The sequence below is a fragment of the Manis javanica genome, chromosome 3 (genome assembly GCF_040802235.1).
Source record: "Manis javanica isolate MJ-LG chromosome 3, MJ_LKY, whole genome shotgun sequence".
Classification (NCBI taxonomy): Eukaryota; Metazoa; Chordata; class Mammalia; order Pholidota; family Manidae; genus Manis; species Manis javanica.
Genome location: NC_133158.1, coordinates 12,560,021 through 12,581,754, shown reverse-complemented (window position 1 = coordinate 12,581,754; position 21,734 = coordinate 12,560,021). Strand labels below are relative to the sequence as shown.

The following is a 21,734-nucleotide window of genomic DNA, read 5'->3' as shown; positions in this document are numbered from 1 at the left end:
TCAAGTCCCCCCCACATACCCCATTGCAGTCACTGTCCATCAGTGTAGTAAGACGCTGTAGTCACTACTTGTCTTCTCTGTGCTATGCTGCCTTCCCCATGCACCCCCTACATTATGTGTGCTAATCATAATGCCCCTTAATCCCCTTCTCCCTCCCTTCCCACCCCCTTTCCCTTTGGTAACCGCTAGTCCCTTCTTGGAGTCTGTGAGTCTGCTGCTATTTTGTTCCTTCAGTTTTGCTTTGTTCTTATACTCCACAAATAATTGAAGTCATTTGGTACTTGTCTTTCTCCGCCTGGCTTATTTCACTGAACATAATACCCTCTAGTTCCTTCCATATTGTTGCAAATGGTAGGATTTTTTTCTTCTTATGGCTGAATAATATTCCATTGTGTTTATGTACCACATCTTCTTTATCCATTCATCTACTGATGGACACTTAGGTTGCTTCCATTTCTTGGCTACTGTAAATAGTGCTGCGATAAACATAGGGGTGCATATGTCTTTTTGAATCTGTGATCTTGTTTTCTTCAGGTAAATTCCTAGAAGTAGAATTCCTGGGTCAAATGGTGTTTCTATTTTTAGTTTTTTAAAGAACCTCCATATTGCTTTCCACAATGGTTGAACTAATTTACATTCCCACCAATAGTGTAGGAAGGTTCCCCTGTAGGAATCTTATATAGTGAAAATGTCATGGATTTAGAAAGGAGTCTACAACTTAATTTATTCATTCATGTGTGCATTTAGGCAGCCATCACGTATTTGCTAACTCCTCTGTGCCATAAGAATAAAACCAGGAACCATCTTTATTCCAGTTAGCCATGTGACCTCAAGCACATTTAGAGCATAAAGTAAGAATAATATGTACTTTCCAAAGGTGTAGTCAGACTAAATGAGTATGAAATAATGAAAGCTCCCAGAACAGTGTTTAGCAGCTGGTATGCAATTACTGAAAGGTAGATTTTTTTAAAATCATGAAAATAGAAATTAAAACACCATAGCAACAGAAGGAAAAGTCAAAATACTAAAACCCAAAGCTAATCGGGTTCCTGTCATTCAGCTTAAAACTTTTGGTAACTTGGTCATAAAGGGCTTATGGGACTTGTCCAAGGTCACCCTGCCACTGACTAGCAGGGCTGAGAGCCCTATCTGTCCACTTGTTTTCTTGCTTGGCACCTAGTGTGGCATTGTCAAATAGGGTTTCTTGCCAGCTTCTCTTGGGCCAGTGGCTGCCCTTCCTGGAATGTCTCTGTGTCACTGTCCATTGGTTATATTTATGTGTCGTTTTGGCCACTTGGGTGTATTTGCATTCATTTGTGATTTTCATCCTGTTTGTATGTTCCTCATGATTTGGGATGGGGTGTGGGGTGTCTTTTCTTTCCTGTAGCCTGCCCATGTGACGACAGTGTTCCCCACATGCTGGGTCCTTAGTAGAGTCCACTGTGCAGACTGTTTGCTTGCCTTGCACACGAGGGGGGCCCAGTGGCAGGCTCATGGGAGCTGTTCCAGAGTTTGCTGCTTTGGTAAGCCACCCTGCTGACCCTTCACATCACACTGTCAGATGAAACCCCACGTCCTGTCTTGCAGATGCTCTCTGTTTGACTCTGAATTTTGCACAAGAGGATTTAGTTGTTCTTATCAGTGAGGTAGATGTGCTCCTTGTAAGTGAAGGAGAGAAAAATGGGATAAAGCCAACAGAAGGTTATTTTATTTGCCTGGGCCTAAAACCCAGTGTTTTTCTGTTGCTAAAAGGACTCTCTTGCCCTCCCATCTCAGCAACACCAGCTTTTTTTTTTTTTTTTTTGCTTCTTAAGGTCTTTGAGAATTGTACACTTGTTGTCCAAGCAATAATTGGACAGTTGTGTAAAGGTCTTTATGTAAGAATACTCAGTATGGTGTTATTATAGCAAAGGGCTGGAAACAGCCTAAGCACCCCTCAGTAGGAGGACAGATCAATAACCTACAAGGCATGCATCTGATGGATTCCTGTGTAGCCATTAAAAATGATGGCAGAGATTTCTGTTAACAAACAGAGAAATATATATATATATACATACATACATGTATATAGGTATATATATATATATATTATCTGAACAAGCAAGCAATAAACTAATATGTGTGATATGATCTCATTTTTAAAAAATTATAATATATGCAAAGAACAAATCTGAAGCATTATGCATAAAATATTAATTTAATAGGGACTATTTCTGGTTGGCAGAAACATGCAATCTTTATCTTTTTGTTTTCTATTCTTATATTTTGCCTTGATTCTGTAATAGTTTTATAATCAGAAAATGCAGTTAAAAAGAAATGGGATGGTGGCATATAGTTATTTTGTAGCCCCATGGCACCTAGGTCCAATGGCCAAGCCAGGATCCCCACTTTTTTGGGAATGAAACAGTCTCAATAACCAGACAGAGAAAATTCCTGCCTTGTGGCTACTTCTTGTGGACCCTGGGTCTGGTCAAAACTGAGCTCTGTCTCAACCCAGCTAAATTGCCTTTTGCCTGTTGGACTGATCATTGGATTACCATGGTTTAGTATTCGTTGGGTACTAGGGACTCTGTCCATTGCCCCCATTAGAATGTACTGTCATTTGTTGGTTGGGCTCCCAAAGGGGGGATCATAAAGTTTGGAAATATAAGATGACATCATTTCTTAGGTTCTTATTATATGCATTTTGAGTCACTGTGGTACACACTTCACAAATATTATCATATGTAGTCTGTTCATCAACACTATAGGGTAGTTATTATTATCTTTATTTTACAGTTGAGAACGTTACAGCTCAGAGAGGCCAAGCAATTTGTCCAAAGTCACATAGCTAGTAGAACATGGGCCTGACACTTGAACCTTGATCTGATTCCAGCGTGCTACACTGTGGACCAAACCATACTGAAAGCACAAGTGGAAGAGGCCATTTAGAAAATCCTTTTTTAATTTAAGTTTTCAGAGCATCTTGGACTTTCATGTAATCCAATCCCTAAATGATACTAACAATGGCTAATATTTGTTTAGTATGTATTTTGTAGCAGGCATTGTTCCAAGTGCTTTGCCTGGATTATGTATTTTAATCCTTACCTCAACCTCTGTTTTACAGATGGAAAAAACAGAGACACAGAGAAGTCCATGCAATTGGCTTTCCCAAGGTCACAAGGCTCCTAAATGTATCAATTTCTACAACCTTTTGCCCTGGTCTTCTCCTTAGAGGATCGTAGGCTGCCCTTTTGTTGATTTGACTGCATTCTCATCTGAGTTACTTTTGCTGGCAGGCTTTCTCAAGTGCCTTCCTAGGATTTGGTTGAGGAGGGCTGCTTGGCGCTTGGAATTCCCACCACTGACTAATGACTCACCAAGGCCTTGTGTCTCCAGCATGCTTCTCTGGGAGTATATACTTGTTACTCATTAACCTCTCAGATCCCATTAATAATTTAGCATAGATTAGTTGATTAGATTAGCTGCTCTGAGAGTTGGGCCCAAATGGAGTGAGAGACAGAACTAAGGTGCAGATCTCTGAGGGGGATTTAAGTAAACAATTATAAACAACTACGGAACAGCTTGAGGGTTCCAGGCAGTGACAGAAGCTCTGGCTGATTTCACAGCCCTGCCTGGGCCCAAGCTGGTCGGAGGCTGTTGGCTGACGAGGGACTTCTGCGAGGAGCCAGCCTGCTTCCATTTTTCCACGCTTTCCATATCCCAAGTCCTTTCCCTTCAGACTTGTACCCTGTGAACCTAAGAACAGGCAACATCGAAGGGGCCACGTCCTGAGCAATGTGAAAGCGCATGGTAGGTTGTTTCACTTCTGCCCATTACTCCCATTTTACAAGTGAGAAAACTGAACTCAGGGGAGTGAACTTGTCAGCAGTGTGTGAGGGGCTCAGCGGGCACCGAACATGGGTCTGGTTTCAGTCTTCAAAGATAGCCTTTGCCATTTGGAGTTCATTGTTTGGGCTGAATTTCCCTTCACTTGCCCCTTGTTGTTCCTCATCAATCTCCATACCTTTTTCTCTTTTCTGTATTCATCAGTGACTTTATGTCAAGCAATGACCACTAAAATCCTTCGTAAATTATTAGAAAATTATTGTTTTACATAACCGAGTTCTCAAGCCTATTTCCTCAGCTTTATCTTCTTTGTGGAATTTATATAAAAATTTTGCTTTTCTTTTTTTTAAACATTGGTATTAATAGTGTGGTATTCCAATAAAATTATTATAGGGTCGTAAAAAAGAAACTCCTAATATAGGAACTGTTTTTTCTTTCATTTGTTCTCATTTATTCACTTATTTATTTATTTTACTTTTCATCTTGTTTTTTAAAAGGCATTTTATTAGGAACATCTTCAAGCACACATAAAAGTAGAGGCAGTGGTAAAATGAGTCACCATAAACACACTGTCCACAGTTAATGCTGACAAAGAGTTTTCCACATTTGCTTCTCATTTTTACTTTTTGCTGGAGTATTTTAAGGTGAACCCAGGTATCATGACATTTTCTGTATAAATACTCCAATATACATCTCTGAAAAATGAGAATATTTTCTTATGTAATGGTAGTAGTATTTAGTATCATGAGCAAAATCACATAATTGTTCCATATCATCTAAACTGGGCCGATATTAGCATTTTCTTAATTGTCCCCCAAATGCATTTTATAGTACATTTGTTCAAACTGTGATCTAACCAAGATCCACCCATTGTACCTTGTTATGTCTCATAAGAAATTTTCACTTTGTTGTCATTGCCATTGTTAAATCCGCTGCTTTCATTCCAGTGTTCATTTTGCTCCACATGGCCCTATTTTTCTTTCTACTTCTTCTACTCTATTTCACCTTTGTCATCTTCAGGTCAGGCTACATTTGCAACAGTTTGAAAGAGCAGGGTCAGTCTCCAAACCCAGGTACCAAGAACAAAGCTACTGGGAATGAGCCACTTATCAGAGCCATTTCATTGAGCACAAAGGCAGTGTGGTTAGCTTGTTTTTTGACCCTTTGTGTGGAGTAACTTGATAACCCTTTTTTTTTTTAACCTACCAATAGAAGGATCCTCAATTTTTACAGTATTTACTGAGACTCCTTATCTACTACTCAGGGACTTCATTTACCTGTGGTTTGAAGCCCAAAAGGGACAGTTTGTAGTTGGGAATGTAAAGTGGCATGTTAGGTTTGGACCTGAAATTAGGGCTCCTTGGTATGTGATGTGTTCCCCTGCCCCCTCCCAGGAGCCCTGTTGGTAAGCTTCTGGATCCAGAGATAGCCTGAGGGTTGGCTGCTTCACCTTCATCTCCAAATCAGGGCCTTTCCCTCTGGCTGTCATGAAATCTTGATTGTCCATATCAGTTTGCTTCAAAAACCCATTCCCCGCTGAGGAAATAGTGTCAGATCACAGATACCTGCTAATTTGTTCATCTTCCCAGAAACCCCTAGAGGCAGGTGAAGATGCACGTCCCCTCTGACAGAGAGGCGTAAGAAATGGCAGAGGGCCAGGCTCAAACGTGCAGGCTGACAGAGGCAGGAGGTGTTTGGGACTAATCTGAAGGCCCTCACACCCATTACCTAAGTGGGCTGTCTTTTTAAAATAAGGCATTGTAGAATCTCTTGTTTTTCTTCATATCAGGGTATACCTACTCATTTGATAAAGTGCTCTTTTATCATGCAGTTGAGGTTTACATTTTTAAACATTGTATCCATCGAAGTTAAGTTCTTTATGATAATCAGATGATTACAAATTATTATTGTATCCATTTATGGGTGACCAAAATCTGCGTATGTCTGGACCAGTCTTCTGCATGGACTTTCTGTACAACTGAAAATCATTAATAAATGTGAAGTCTTCTCACTATCACAAAAAGGTGCATGAGGAAATGTATATTGGATGTTTGTGTGTAAGTGGAAAGTGGGCTTTGAGAAGGAGCAAAATCAAAAGAGGGGCAAATGTTGGCAAAATGCTTCCTTTTTTATTGATCCACGTCTCTCATGCAGCAGTAGTTTTATTTTTAGAGTTGGCCTGTGGTGTGTGGAAAAGTTCAAGTTGATGTGATTGACTTTGGAATTTTTCTGCTAAGATTTTATTTTATTTATTGTGTGAATCTTTTTATTTTCCACTAATACTTTCTAGTGTTTTCTTTCCATTTTCATATTAAGGTACAATTTACATGCAGTAGAAGTTATCCTTTCTAGTGTACAATTCTGCAAGTTTTGGCAAATGCATACAGTCATGTAACCAATATCATAAGACAAAGAATAATTCCTGGTGTGCTTGGTAGTCAACCCCTATTTCTGTGTCTATAGTGTGGCCTTTTCAGAATGCTCTGTCAATAGAATTGTTAAGCATAGTACATTTGACCTTCATCCACAGTGTTGGCAGTGCCAGTAATTCATTCATTTTTATTGCCAAGGAGGGTTCCATTGCATGGGTGTACCACAGTCTATGTATCTATTACCCATCTGAGGGACACAATTTTTGGCAATTACAAATAAAACCACTTTTACATAAACATTTGCATACAGATTTTGGGTGAATGTAAGTTTTCATCTCAGTTGGGTTAATACCTTAAAGTGGGATTGCTGGGTTATATGATAACTTTATAAGAAACTGGTCATCTACATTTCTAAGTGGCTGTACCATTCTGCAGTACTATCAGCAGGGCTTAAAACTCTAGCTCCACTGCATCTCTGCCAGCACTTGATATTGCCAATATTTTGTTTGTTTGTGTTTATTTTTTAATTTCAGCCCCTCTAATAGGGGTGTGGTGGTATCTCATCTTAGTTTTAATTTGTATTTCCCTTGACTAATGATGTTGAGTATCTCTTTATGTGTTTGCCATCCATGTATTGTCTTGGAAGAAGTGTGTGTGTTCAAATATTTTGCCTAGTAAGATGAATGGGATGTTTGTCTAATTCTTATTGAGGTTTGAGAGTACTTTATATATTCTAGATATAAGCCTTTTATCAGAAATGTAGTTCACAAATATTTTCTCCCAGTCACTTGTCTTTTCATTCTCTTAATTTGAAGACACTTTTTTCATACATGGCTGTCTTATTTCATTGCAAATGTTTCATTTATACTGTCACAGGAAAACTCCACAGGAAAGCATGGCAGAGAGTACAGTATAGAGTTTTTCCAAGATGCAGGTGCAGAGAAATGGACTAGAAAAGGCTTCTTTAGGACTTGTTACTCAAAGCCACTTGCCTATGCCAACGGAAAGGGATGCTGTTGTTTTTATTTCTTGTTGGTATCTAGGAACACAACGTTCAACTAAAAGCCAGTGTGCTTTATGTTGGGAGTGTGTTCTCTTGGTTTATGGGTGAAACAGTTACAAAGGAAGCCCTGAATTACCTAAGAATGCAGTTGTGTTCTTTTGCACATGTGTGCACATAAAGACAAAGCTAGAGGACAGTAGGACAGAGACAGGCATAGAAAAAGTTAGTTGTGCCAGATTCAGCCCTGGCTGACCATAGGCTCCTGGGGCAAGAGAAATAGGAGACATGACTCCACAGTTCCTCGGAGTTCCTCTTCTGCACCTTGTGAGCAATATTGGGGTTTTCCAATTTTGATTATGCACTATATTTTTCTTTTAAACCAATTTCCTAATCATTATACTTGATGCTTTTCAACTGTGAAAGATTAGAGAGAACAGAAATGGTCTTTAGAAACTATCTGTTTTCACAGGTCAAAAATAAAAACTTCATGATGAATAATGGAGAAGTGTGCACTGCACCTCCCTTAATACTGTTTAACATCAGCTATAGCCCATTTCTTTCCTGTTGGTCTCTCTCCGTCGGAGTTATTCTGTGTCCTTGCATCAGCCCACCCTGCCTACTGTTCAGTTATTTTTTTGATACCCTAAGAGTGACAGTGGCCAAGAAGGGAGGCTCTGTTGGATTTTGCCCCTTTGAATCTTAGGACTCCATTTTTCAACGTTGTTTACTTTTACCTTATAAAATATAAGAACTAATAGATTTTTAATACTGGAAGAACTTTCGAGAGAACTTCTGTTCCAGTCCCTTTCTATATGGGTAAGAGGACCAAGGCTCAGAATTCTAGAGGGATTCATAGTCTTGGAGCTAGGGTAAATGGAAAAGTGGGCCTAGAACACAGGCCACTTAGTTCCCAGTCCTGTGTTCTTCCCAGGATGGAAATCAAGGAAAAACTGTCTCTGGGCAGCGCCTGGAAAGAAGATGTTCAAAGTGCAACTTAAATGAGGGTTGGGAGTGCATGAATTTATTTTAAGTGTAAGGACACTTTAGAATAAACTTGTGAGATAATTTTAAGAAGTTATCTTAAGGCTGTAGAGAAAGATAGTAGGCTTTTAATTCATTTAGGGGATTATAAAGTCACAGCAAGAGCTGAATTTACAGCATCAGAATATCTGAACTCGGCCCGAGTGCCACAGGACGGTGGCCTCTGGCTGGGGAGGGTTCCCGGGCCTTCCACCTGTCATCAGAGTATAGCGTGGCCCTGCGACCGCTGATTCCCATGGTGACAGGAACATGGACATCAGGGTGAGAAAGGGTTTGCACAGCAGGCTGTGGTGTATCAATGGTGTGTAAACTCATTCTCCGTGCAGTGGCGTGTGAACTGGGAGACTTGTGTATCAAGGAATGTGGGAGATATGCTCCCTAGGAGTTACTTAGAAGCCTTTTTAAAGAGCTTCAGCCCAACCAGTCTTTAATGTCTGATATGGTAGTGATACCTAGACCCCCCACAGGCATTAGAGCCTGGGGCCACCCACAGCTGCACGGAAATGTCAGCCGGCAGCAGGCCTGGAGCCACTTCTTTTCAGAGCCTTATAGGGGTGCTCAACCTCTGTGTGAGTCACCCCAGCGATTGCCCTGGAGTAGCAACCATGCCTCAGGCGTGATTTCGCCGCTTGGTGGGTATTAAGTCCGAGCAGGGAGGAGCCATTTCACACGGAAGGGAACTGAGGCACAGAGGACTTACAGTGACTCCCCCAGATTTCACACAGATTGAAGGCAGGGACGCTGGGATTTCATTGCAGGTCTCTCCTGACTCTGAAGCCCATACTCTTAACCCAGCGTGTTACCCGCCTCCTCTATTTGCTCTGCAGTCATTTAATGCCTAGAAGGCACCTTCCTGCAGTAGCTAGTAGCCCATGAGGCTCTTGAGCCCTTGAAATGTGGCTTGTGCAGCATGTTGAAATGATCATATTTTGGATGTCTTGGGTTAAATAGCTTAATACGATTTTAATATAACTAAAATTGATGTCATCTGTTTCTTTGGGCTTTTAAAAGACAGCTCCTAATTCTAAACTTCCACATAGGGCTACCATTTTATTTCCACTGCAGAGTGCTAGCCTATGAGGTCCCAAGCTGTGTCATTAAAGCAGGCCACAGACAGTGCAGGGTGGCCGTGGGCAGCGGGCCCCTCACCGGCCAGCATGGCCAGTCTCCCCTGACTGCCGAGAGATGGACTCGGTCAAAAACATTTTCTGAAGAGTATTTTGCAGTCTTAGTAATAGCAAAACCAAACAGTCTCAGTAAAATACATGCCTGGGTATGTTCAGCATTTTATTCTACCTCAAATAGATATTCTTGAAACATTTTCTCAAATTATTTCAAGTGCCCCTTCACATCCTCATTTATGAAATGGAGAGAATATCCCTACTGTGCCTGCTTGCTGTGAGGAATTACCAGGCTAATCCACCTGACACAGAGGAAAGCCCTCAGCAGACATTACCAGTATTGTTATAGTGGCAGTTGTCGTTGCTATTACTGCAGTTGAAGGAGCAGCCCCAGGATGCTGAGTGAGGAAGGGCCTTAGGGGGTAGCGCCTCTGCTGTGTACCCAGGTCAGCAGATCTAACTCCTCAGTTGGCCGGAGGCCCCCACTACTTAGACGATAGTGTGATGGTCTTCCGACCTGTCTCCTGCCACCCACTACGGCCCTTTGAACTACAAGAAGCTTCTCAATTATTTTCTTCTAACAGCATCTCCTTCTCTCCCTGAGAGCAAAGCCCATCAACATACTCCTCTCCATCTTGTTCTGCTTCTGGAGATGGTTCAGTCCCTGTCACCTGCCCTGTATCTGGCCAAGATCCTGTAAATTTCCAAATTACATGGTTAAACAAATGCAGGCTGGTTTCTTTCCTGCAAGACTTCTCAGAGCTCTTAAAATGCTAATGAGCGTGGAGAAAGTCCCACCTATAAATGCTGTGTAATGTTTTGCAAATCTACTTGATATGTTTTTGGAAATGTCTTTGGAACTAATGATCCGTAAACCACTCTTGGGGAAACAATGTTCATAAAAGTTCTGGCAGCCAAAAGAAGTCAGAAGAATCTCCTCGGCCACTGCCCTCTGCCCGTTTCCCGCGTGGAGCACTGCTGGGCCCTGCGCTTGCCACCCTTTTTTGCCCCCAAACTCCCGGTTTGTCCAGAGTCATGGATTTGGGGCTATGATCCTAGTGCCTGTCTAGGGTTTTCCTATTGTTTTTAAAACTAACAAATTGAGAACCCTTAACAAAATTAAACCTTGGTGAGTTTTCATTCATACCCTTTTGCGCTTCATGTATACCGAAAACTCCCTACCTGCCTTAGCTCCTTCCGCACCCGGTTTCTGGAAACACATTGTCCTTTATTATTAGAATAGTCCCTGTTTTTTATGTCTGGTTTTGGTTTTATGTTTTATTTACTTATTTATTTTCTGCCTCCCTGTGCTTGTTCATCCATTTTCCTCCAATCCCAGTAGACTGTTTATTCGGTCTGAAGGCTTCCTTAAGTTAACTCTCTGAACATATCTGATTGGCATAAATCTTAAATCTAACTGGAATGAATGTGGCCAGGGAACCGCCATTGCCTGGCACTCTTTGTTCCCTGTGTATTATCCGCTGTTGGAGCCTTTTGGGAGGTGGAAGTGTTTGTGCCGTTTGTTACATCTAATTTCATCTCAGGCTGTGTGTCCTCACTATCAATCCCAAGTGCTTGTTACCTAGATGAGAAGTTCTGTGGAAGCAGGGACCGGTCTTTCATGCCCCCCAGTCCTTCCTTCCTTCCTTTCCCTCTCTTCTTTCCTGTAGAAGAGTCTTTCTAAAATAAAACTGTTTTGTTTGAGAAACCCTAACATCAACATTCTCATTTCTAAAAAGGGGATATTTTGCATATTACCAGTAAAAAAAAAAAAAATAATAATACTTTTTATCATGTGAAATACTTATTAGATCCTTCCTGTGTGCTGTGCTCCGCACTGAGTTACCTCATACTAGCCTTCAAGGTCTGTGCTGTTGTTATCCTCATTTTACAGATGGAGAAATTGAGGCTTTGGGACAGAAAGGGCCCCTAGAGTAGCACAGCGTAGGAAAGTGCACCAGAGCCGGTCTAGCTCCAGAAACCAAGTGTGAAGCCACTAATGATTCTTGTCCAGCTTGCTGGCTGTCAAGCGTGGGTGGAACGGAAGGGCCCTTGCTTGAATCTTTCCTTCTGTTCTGTGCTGTGGTTCCCCTGCCCACGTAGGCCACGAGGTCACAAGGTGGCTCAGTGCCTTAAGGAAGTTCAGTTAAATTTTGATAAACCTTATGAAAATAGAAAGCAATAATTAACTTCCCAACTGTTCAAGTTAACATTTGAATCTCCTTAGCCCAACCCTGGTGGGTGAGAAACACTCAATGAGTAACTGCTGAATAACAAGGCCTGGATGTTGTTTTCTAAAATGATTCCAGTTACTGAGTAATGTAATATGCATTTTATTGCATGGCAATGTGAAGTGAAGCGCATTTAAAACATTTTTACCAATAAGAAAGCAAATGTTAACGTTTTTGGCTGTGAGGTTTTAAATGATGATATCATCTTAAATTTTTATAATACCTCCTTTTTAAGGATTGGCCCAGGTTTTATTTTTGTTTTTGTTTTTTTGCTGTTGCTTATTTCAGCTTACCTAGCTCAGGACCTTGCACAGAATTGGTGCTTAAGAAGTAATTTTTTAAAATTCAGTTCGTGATATAAAAGGATTTTTTAATATACTTCCTCATTTAATTTTCAAGGTGGAGCAGGGACTTATATGCCCATTTAAGAGGTCAGGAACGTGGGGCCCAGCAAAGTGACTTAGAACAGATCATTTAAGGGTATAAACAGCTTATATCTTAGAAATTGTTATTGTAAGCCAGAAAGTTGTTTTTAAGCAGAGTTAGTCACTCTCTTAAAATGTTCCTTTTGGTTCTAAACCTACTTTATGACTGGTAAAAATAGAAAAAAAAATAATTTCCTTCTCATATGCCAGGCACTTCATGGTCTTCAATTACTCCTCAAAGCAATGCTAAAATACTGTTCTTACTCAGCTTTATAACCGGGAAAGTGGAGGGCGAGTGACAGTCAGTTCTTTGCTCAAGGTCAAACTGGACCTGAAGCTTGCTTGCTTCCCAGCAGGAGCTCTTAGAACACAGGCTGTTTGCGTGGTGTAAGTGTCACGCCTCCTCTTTGTAGTCGTCAAGGCCAAAACAGTTGGAAAAGCCAGCATTTACTCATGTTCTTAGAATAAAAATGTAACACCTGGAGTGCCTATGCTGTGGGGTTAGGAAGCACACAACTGGCAGTTGGAGCTTTTTAATATGCCTAAATGTGTTTACATGTGCATGTGAGGGTTCCGAATGCAAAACAGTACACTTTTCTCTGAATGCAAATGTGCATTTGAGTTTTGAAGGTATCACATGCTCTTTTTTTATTTTTCTTTATCAAGTCTTTTTTTTTAGAGCAGTTTTATGTTCACAGAGGGAGGTACAGAGATTTTGCATACATACCCTGCCCTCCCATACCAGCATCTCCCACTGTCAGGCATCCCCCAGCAGAGGATACATTTGTTAAAAATTGATGAACCTGAATTGACACGTCATACTCACCCAAAGTTCATAGTTTACTGTTACCACTTTCTCTTGGTGTTCTGTGGGTTTGGACGAATGCCTGATGACCTGTGTCCAGCATTATGGTATCATGCAGAGTATTTCACTGCCCTAAAAATCCTCTGTGCTCTGCCTCGTCATTCCTTTCCTGCCCCAACCTCTGGCAACCCCTGATCTTTTCCTGTCTCCATAGTTTTGCTTTTCCAGACTGTCATGCAGTCGGGATTGTACAGTAGGCAGCCTTTCTCAGATTGGCTTCTTTACTTAGCAACGTGCACTTAAGTTTCCTCCATGTCTTTCCACGCATGGCTTGCTAGCTCATGTTTTTAGTGCTGACTAATATTCCATTGTCTGGATGTGCCATAGGTTATTTATCTGTTCACTTATTGAAAGGCATCTTGGTTGCTTTCGAATTTTAGCAGTTATAAATATAAAGCTTTCATAAACATCTGTGTGCAGTTTTCTGTATGGACATACATTTTCAACTCCTTTGGGTAAATACCAAGGAGCATACTTGTTAGATCATCTGGTAAGACCATATGTTTATTTGTAAGGAACGCCCAAATTGTTGTCCAAAGTTTATGTACCATTTTTCCTTCCCAGCAGCAGTGAATGAGAATTCCTGTTGCTCTACCTCATCACCAGCATTTGGTGTTGTCAGTGTTACAGACTTTGGCTGTTCTAGTTGGTGTGCAGTGGTATCTCATTGTTTTAATTTGCACATTTGTGATAATCTATGATGTGGAGCATATTTTCATATGCTTATTTGCCAACTGCGTATCTTACTTGTTTCAATGTGCTATTTTAAGATTTGAACTAGCCAGGTTGCTCCTGAGCTATTTTAGTTCTGTGACTATGATTAATTGGGGGGAATCCTCAGAGAACCATGAAAAATTTATTTTTTATTTCTGAGTGTCATGAGTGTCATATTTGAACTTAAAGAATAGACAAGAAAATGAGGCAGCCACTTTGGAAAACAATTTGGCATTTCCTCAAAATGATAACTATAGAGTTATTATATGACCTAGGAATTCTACTTCTAGGTATATACCCAAAACAAATGTTAATATGACCACATAAAACTTGTACACGCATGTTCATAACAGCACCTGTTCAATAATTATTGGACCCAGATGTCTACCAATTGATGAATGGATAACTAAAGTGTGGTATATTCACATAGTGGAATGTTATTTGGCAGTAAAAATAATGGAGCACTGATATATGCTACAGTGTGGATGGACCTTAGAAGTATTATGCAAAGTGAAAGACATCAGACACAAAAGGCCAGTTATTATATGACTCTATTTATAGGAAATGCCATATATTGAAAACAGGTTAGTGATTGCCAGGGGCTGGAGAGAGGGAGGGAACAGGGAGCAACAGCTAAAGGAAGAGGATCTCTTTTTGGGGCAATGAAAATATTCTAAAATTAGATAGTGGTGATGGTTGCACAACTCTACGGATATGCTAGAAACCACTGAATTATACATTTTGAAAATGTGAATTTTACGGTATGTGAATTATATCTCAATAAAAAGTACTAATAAATATAAATCTGTATGTGGAGGAAAAAGAAGAGCAAGCATACACAATTTCCACAACGGTGAAAATATGTAGCCAATTCCAGTAAAACTTGCAAAATGACATTGCAAATTCAGAACATTAGCCTCAGTTCCATTATGCTGAAAGGTCATTAAAGAGAAGTGTGGATGACTTTCTTTTTCTTCTAACAATGCATCCCATGGTGGAAATTGTTCTGTTATCACAATTTCAATTCAGACACAAGAGTTGAGTAGATATGCAAGTCAGTAATTATTTTGTTGTTGTTAGTAAAAATGTTCATGCATTTGTAATCGTTGTGAACAATATTCTTTGAAACTCACACTCTTTTTAATGTTCAATTCAAAATGCCTTGCAATAATGGTTAATGTGGTAGAAATTACTTGGGCTAATTATTAGGTCAATAAATATGATTCTAACTCATTAGGATAAAATGTCAGCTGGGTAAAAGACTGGAAAGTTATATATCTTAGAAGATTTGCTTTTGATTCTGAAGAAGTAATTTTATTCCTGTGTTTTCAGGCCACATTAACTATACTGAATTATTTATTTGATACACAGGTTACTTGTGAATGAAACATCTTCCAGGTGCATTAGATTTACATGAGTTACTCTGTTATAAATTGTAGCATTTTTGTGATCAATGCCTTAATTTCTTCACCTTTGTCATTTAAGGAAGTGTACCTTGTTTTCAGTCAGCACCTTGATACATTCTCAGGTTTTCCCATGTGCAGGTGCCCTCTGATGATTCTCTGAGAATACATTGTTTTCCTCTTAGTGGTCAAAAAGAGTGAATTCTATACAGCATCTCCTGAGTGTGTTTCTCACTGCAGATTTACTGTTGTATAAATGAACCCAATAAATCAAAATATTTATTAAGTAAATTTAGCTTTATTAAGAAGTGATTGAGATACCATAGCTTTCGTCCATTTAAAGTGTTTACTTCAGTGGTTTTCTGTATATTCAAGTATTTGTGCAACCATCATCACAGCATTTTTAGAACATTTTTGTCATTTGAAAAAGAAACTGTGTATGCTTTAGTTATCAACCCACTATGTCTCCACCTTCCCTCCAGCCCTAAGCAACTAATATGCTTTCTGTTTCTATAGATTTGTCTATTCTGGACATTTCACACTTCTGGAATCATATATAGCATGTGGTCTTTTGTGGCTAGCTTCTTTCACTTTACTGATAAAGTTTAATGGAGTGTTTTATATAAAGGGTCCATTCATCAGGAAGATTGAGCAATTATAAACATAGATGCACGTCATAACAGAGCACCAAAGTACGTGAAGCAAAAACTGACAGGAATGAAGGGAGAAATTGGCAATCAACTAATACTCAACCTGGCCTAAATTTATTGTCTTAGCAACAGGTTATAAATGGTCAAATAGATGAGCCTTGCAAATATGAAACCACTTATGGTTTAACTTTTTTGTTGTTATTGGTGGAATAAATTATATTGCTATGTCTTAGGTAAGCATATATCCTCGTTGTACAATTCTGTTGCGTGTTTTAGACTACAAGCTGGTGACATTAATGTTTTAAAGCACATTTATGAGTTGATAGGCAAGATAATATTAAATTGTGTTTTTACTCAAAGTGTATTTTGGCAGACACTTTTATGCTTATTCTGTTTATTGTGTGGTTGATCACTTTGAAATTAAATGCTTTCAGCAGCAATTTTGACTTCAAGCCTAGTTTTAGAGTAGCATGTCTCAAGACTTCAATATGAATGTCAATCACCTGTAGATCTTGTTAAAATGTTGATGCTGATACATCAGGTCTGGAGTGGGGCTGGGAAGTCTGCATTTCTAACAAACATCCAGGGGTTGTGAATGTTGCTGGTCCATGGACCACACTTTGAGCAGCAAGATTGTGTAGAATCCAGGAGGTACCTAGGCAAGAGTTAGTGGACCATGAGCAGAGCTAATCTGGCGTTACACATCACAACCCCAACTGCCTGTGCATGCTCTCTGGGGTTTGATCTACCTCCTTAACTGAGCCCTGAAAGAAATTAATTAAAAACTTGGAGGCATTGAATATCAGCGATTCTATTCTTACATTTTGGGTATTACAATGATTGAATACAGTAATGGAAAAATACCTGTGTGCACTTTCTATAGTTCCTTTGTATTGCCTGTTAGCCTGCCCACCTCACAGACCGCTTTATACTGTAGCTCATCGAATATCAGAAGCGGTGTATATGCAATATCTCCATTTCCATTCTCTGGAGCTGTATTATTGGTCCTTAACTATATCTATGGCAAAGAACAATGCATGGAAATCACTGTATCCCAGCAAGACTTTTGTTATTAAATGAAAAGAATCATATGCAATTGTTTCCCTTAAACTCTGGCCTGATTTTCTGATAGCTTGAGTGAGCATTTGCAGAAGTTTCCTGGGAAGCTAATTTCAAGTCCTTAGTCACTTAGATGAGAGTTTCACCTGTAGAACCCATAGTATGTAGAACTTGGTTTTGTATGCAATTTGACTACATAGGCATCATTTAGAATGTGTCAAATTAAATTCTTAGTATGAAATATATGTGGCTTGAAATGTAATGCATTGCCTCTGATTTGTTACAGAACACAGAAATAGTCACAATAAAGACAAGAGGAAGAGGAGAACAAGAAACTGGGGAGAAAGGAGTAGCCTGGCTGTTGATGTGGCATTATTACAAAGCAGCTTGGCAACAAAGGCGCTTTCTGCCTATGGGAACAAGACGGGCAGCACAGGGGAGAAGAGGAGCCACAGAAGAACAAAACGTTTTTTATCCTATCCACGGTTTGTAGAAGTGATGGTGGTGGCAGACAACAGAATGGTTTTATACCATGGAGCAAACCTTCAACACTATATTTTAACTTTAATGTCAATTGTAAGTATATTCAAAAGAAGGTGATATATGAGGTCCCTAAATGTGCCATTGGGGAATGGGTATCCCACCCCCCCGTGTTTTGAAGGATCATTCAGGGGTGACATTTCAACGATTCAGGCAAGTGACTAAAGAGAACATAAGGTGATCCATTGGTTGCCTTTATATAACAATGGTTATCAGTATTGAGTGTGAGTGTTTATTCTGTGTTAGACAATGTGTTTCTTACTTAAAAGGCATCATTTCCAATCCTCCTGGCAACTCTGCTAGGTATGGTTATCATCCCCATTTTATAGATAAGAAAACTGAGCCTCAGGGAAGTTAGGTGACTCACCCATGGTCATGTTAAGCTTAAAAGGGTACTTAGAAAATGCATGTGACCTCTAGCTCATCCATTTTCCAAAACCTGTGCTCCTTGGCTGATACATGAACTTGCTTGCAAAGCCAGGGGTGGGCATCCACTAAGGTTTTTAAATGCTGGTTGTGAATCAGAGTTACCTATGTTGCTCTTTAAACTGCAGCTGCCTGCCTTTTTGCCTTTACCCAGGATTGTATTTAAGCAGCCCTGGGGTGAGGCCTAGGACTTTCTTGCTCTATTTTCTCTATTACCATTTTGAATAGAAAAAGAAATCATTTCCATTATTAAAAAAAAAATCAAATGGAACCAAAAACTATTGATGAAAAAATAAATGTCCTTCCCTACTGAGGGTCCCAGACCCCTTCCCAGAGGCAACCACTGTTACAAGTTTCTTTGGATATGTTTCTAACTGGCATTGCCTGATACAAATACAATGCAAGGCGCAAATATAATTTTACATTTTCTAGTGGCTGCATGAAAAAAAAAACAGGTAAAAATTAATTTTAATGGTATCTTTTATTTTGTATTTATGTATTATCATTTCAAAATTTTTGGAGATACTCTTTTTTTCATACTAAGTCTTCAAAATCCAGGATGTGTTTTATCCTTACAGCACATCTTAGTTTGGAGTAGCCACATTTCAAGTGCTCAGTGGTCATCACATGTAGCAGGTGGCCGCCATACTGGACAGTACAACTCTAGACCCTTCTTAGACAAATATATATGCATATGCAGCTTTTTTTCAAATAAAAATAGCATTCTTATATACTGTTTTCACATTACTCTTTTCTTGAAATATTGGAGATTGTTCCATAGCAGCCCATATGACCTCATCTCATCCACTTTAAGCCTCAGTATAGCATTCCTTTTAAGGGATTGATAGTTTATATGATTGAGAGATTACTTTTAGTATATTGCCCAGACACATGTGAAAAGCAGCCATGTTTGGGAATCGTGCTTTAGTATTTCTTCTTCCCTTTCCCTGGCATTTGGCTCTTCGTATCTTTCCTCTTATTGCTGTGAACCACTCCCTGTGCTTCCCACCCTACACCCCAACCTGCCTTCTCTCCCTGCCCTTCCCCATGCTCTGTCCCATGAGGTCCAGCCCTCTGCTGTCCTGGAGAAGGGAAGGGAAAACCCAGTCAGGCCCTGCACAGAGTCAACTCCATTTCCAACCCATACGCCCAGAAGTGCCATAAGAATTTCAGTTAGGAGCGTGGGCCTTAGGTCACATTGACCTAGGCTGGGAAATCTGGCTCTGCTACTCACTGTTGTATAATCTTGGAAAGGTTACTTGATTTCTCTGAGCCTTAGTTTCCTCATTTGTTTAGCTGGGATTGTAATAATACCTAGCCCAGAGTTTTGCTATGGGGACTAATTGCAGAAGGATCTAATCTACAATAAGCATTCAGTGAATATTAGCTCTCATAACTAAAAATAATAATGGGGAAAAAGAAAGAACAGTTTACCAGGTTGTGAAGAAATGTAGACAGGTGGTAAAGATGAAGTACGGAAGTATTAGCAAACATGTGGTCAATGTGAGATTCCATAATTTGGCCATCTGGGCCTTCAAGTGTGATGAAGAGCTTGATCAAAAATTAATAACAGGTTTGGGCCCAGAGAACTGTTAAATTTCATGACAATGGAATTTCTGAGGGAAACACCTTGAAATGTAAATGTGTTAGAATTCAGTTATTTAAAATTGTCATTTATGAATTTTACCCAGAGACTTTTAATAAATGTTTGTTGAATGAATGCATATTCGTAAGTACAAAATGCATATGCTGCATGAAGCGTGTGAATAGGTGGAGCCCACCATGAGAAGTGACTTGCTGATTGCTTACACACAGTTCACAATTAACCTTGAAAAATTTATCTCGGTTGCAGGTAGCCTCTATCTATAAAGACCCAAGTATTGGAAATTTAATTAATATTGTTATTGTGAACTTAGTTGTGATTCATAATGAACAGGTAATAAAGTTTTTTTTCTTCTTTTCTTCTACCTGTATCCGCAATGGCATATCTAATTGGTGTTGTACAAGGAACCAACCATAATTCTTTTCTGCATTCAGGAAGGACCTTCCATATCTTTTAATGCCCAGACAACATTAAAAAACTTTTGCCAGTGGCAGCATTCAAAGAACTATCCAGGTGGAATCCAGCACGACACTGCTGTTCTTGTAACAAGGTATATGGATTTCTTACTCCTCGGTCTGTCAGTTTCTGGTCAAGGTGATGGGGTGAGGTCGTATTCCTGGTAACCAGCCCCGGTACAGGGTTTTTCAACCTCAGCACTGTTGACATTTGGGACCAGATGATTCTCTGTTGTGGGGGTAGCTATGAGCTCAAAATGCATTGCACGATGGTTGGCCACATCCTTGTCCCCTACACACCAGAAACACTCTCTCCTCTCAGTTGTGACAACCAACAATATCAGTGTCTCCAGACATTGCCAAATGCCCTCTGGAGGTGGGGATGGGCAGGCAGAATCACCTCCGGTTGAGAACTGCTAACCAGAAGTTACCAAGTAGGCAGTAAATGTGTTAGGCAGGCCTGAAACTAAATGCTTGTATAGAGGGGGCAGCTGTTACTCAGACTGAGCTGGGGGTTACCGTGTAAGGTATGCCAACTTTTGTGATTTTTCTGAGAAGTCAGAAATAGGGATTTTTCTTTTAAATCTGCCAATTTTTTAATGGTAGCTGTGGGCTCAAAATGCTGGGCAGGGCAACAAAAAGTTATACTGGCCTGTTGTGCCTCCCCTGACCACTTCTGATATGGTCGCATATACTTAACTCTTAAATAAACTTAAAGGAAAGCATTTAGAACCTTCTCAGGAATGTTCACTGAGGAACTACTTACACTATGGTAGGAAGAAAAGCGGTTAGCGAGAGGTTTCTGCTTGCTCTGTGGCTGCCTCTGAGGCAGAAGACGTCTCAGGGTAGCTTTTTATCCTTCAGTCGATATTTCCCAAACTTTTTTGAGTTGCAAAGCCCTGGCCTTTGTTAGTTTGCTTTTGGTCACTGCCCTCCCTGAAGTGGGTGCTGTTGTGCATGTCTAAGAGGCTTAATGTGTTTACTTGTATTGACATTTACCGTTTGGTGTCGTCAACACGCCCTAAGTCTGCTTTGCTTTCAGACAGGATATCTGCAGAGCCCACGACAAATGTGACACCCTAGGTGAGTCTGCTGTGTGTATCCCCAATGGCCACAACAGTTTACTACATGTTTTTTTTTTCCAAGCCACAATTGCTTTTTAAGGTAAATCCTCATTTTCCTTTTTCCTGATAGGTCTTGCTGAACTGGGAACCATTTGTGATCCCTACAGAAGCTGTTCTATTAGTGAAGACAGTGGATTGAGTACGGCTTTTACAATAGCTCATGAACTGGGCCATGTGTATGTTTCCTTTCCATATTTTCATTTAATTCAGAGTCACCTAAAACTTTCCTTCCTTCCCATCAGTGAGCATTCACTTGGCTTTAGAGTGAATGATAGTAAAGTTTGCAGGGTTGAGGAGCTTTGAACCTAATTGTGAGAAATGACTTTGACTTCAGAAAGTTGAGTAAGTTCGATTGACACTCTTCAGCCATAGTCCCCATATATCTCTGGTTTAACTGCACAAGTTTTCTATGGCATGTCCAATATTTTCCTTTCCCATTGGAAAATAGGGGTTTCCAGCTTGCCCACTGAAGTAGAGGGTTTAACTTGGAGAACTTCCCTGATTTAACATCATTCTTTAGGAGGGTCTCCCAGCATTGACCGCTCACAGGATTTTCACAAACCTAGCTCATTCCTGATTCCAGTCATATAAGGCTATAATTCAGACATTTAGCCTTTGAGAACAGGGATATCCCTCTTTCAGGGAAGAGAATGAACAGATACAGAGAAGAAAACATTTCATAATTATGGTACTTCATAGTTATTATGAAACTGGCTTTTCCCTTTTGTTCTTTAGAGATAGAATGCTTAGAAAATGGAGCAAAATGCTGTAACTTTACTAGGGATTATTCTTATTTTTGATCTGCTTTATGTTCTTTGTAGAATGACTAAATTACTTCTTTTTGAAATAATTTTCTCTAAGCACGTCATTAATA

The 21,734-nt window shown here is 39.9% G+C and overlaps 1 protein-coding gene across 9 annotated transcripts in view; it reads left to right on the top strand.

Moving 5' to 3' along the window:
- ADAMTS9 (ADAM metallopeptidase with thrombospondin type 1 motif 9) overlaps positions 1–21,734 on the top strand; it is a 157,176-nt gene that overhangs the window by 10,280 nt on the left and 125,162 nt on the right. For 7 of the 9 annotated variants that reach the window (XM_073230841.1, XM_017666472.3, XM_073230840.1 and 4 more), the window contains exons 4-8: positions 16,999–17,288; positions 19,531–19,614; positions 19,716–19,831; positions 20,779–20,819; positions 20,931–21,036. In XM_073230841.1, the coding sequence (XP_073086942.1) occupies positions 16,999–17,288; positions 19,531–19,614; positions 19,716–19,831; positions 20,779–20,819; positions 20,931–21,036 (637 nt within the window). Of the gene's footprint in view, positions 1–16,998; positions 17,289–19,530; positions 19,615–19,685; positions 19,832–20,778; positions 20,820–20,930; positions 21,037–21,734 lie in introns of all 9 variants that reach the window. The other 2 variants (XM_017666473.3, XM_037019228.2) reach the window with 2 other exon arrangements.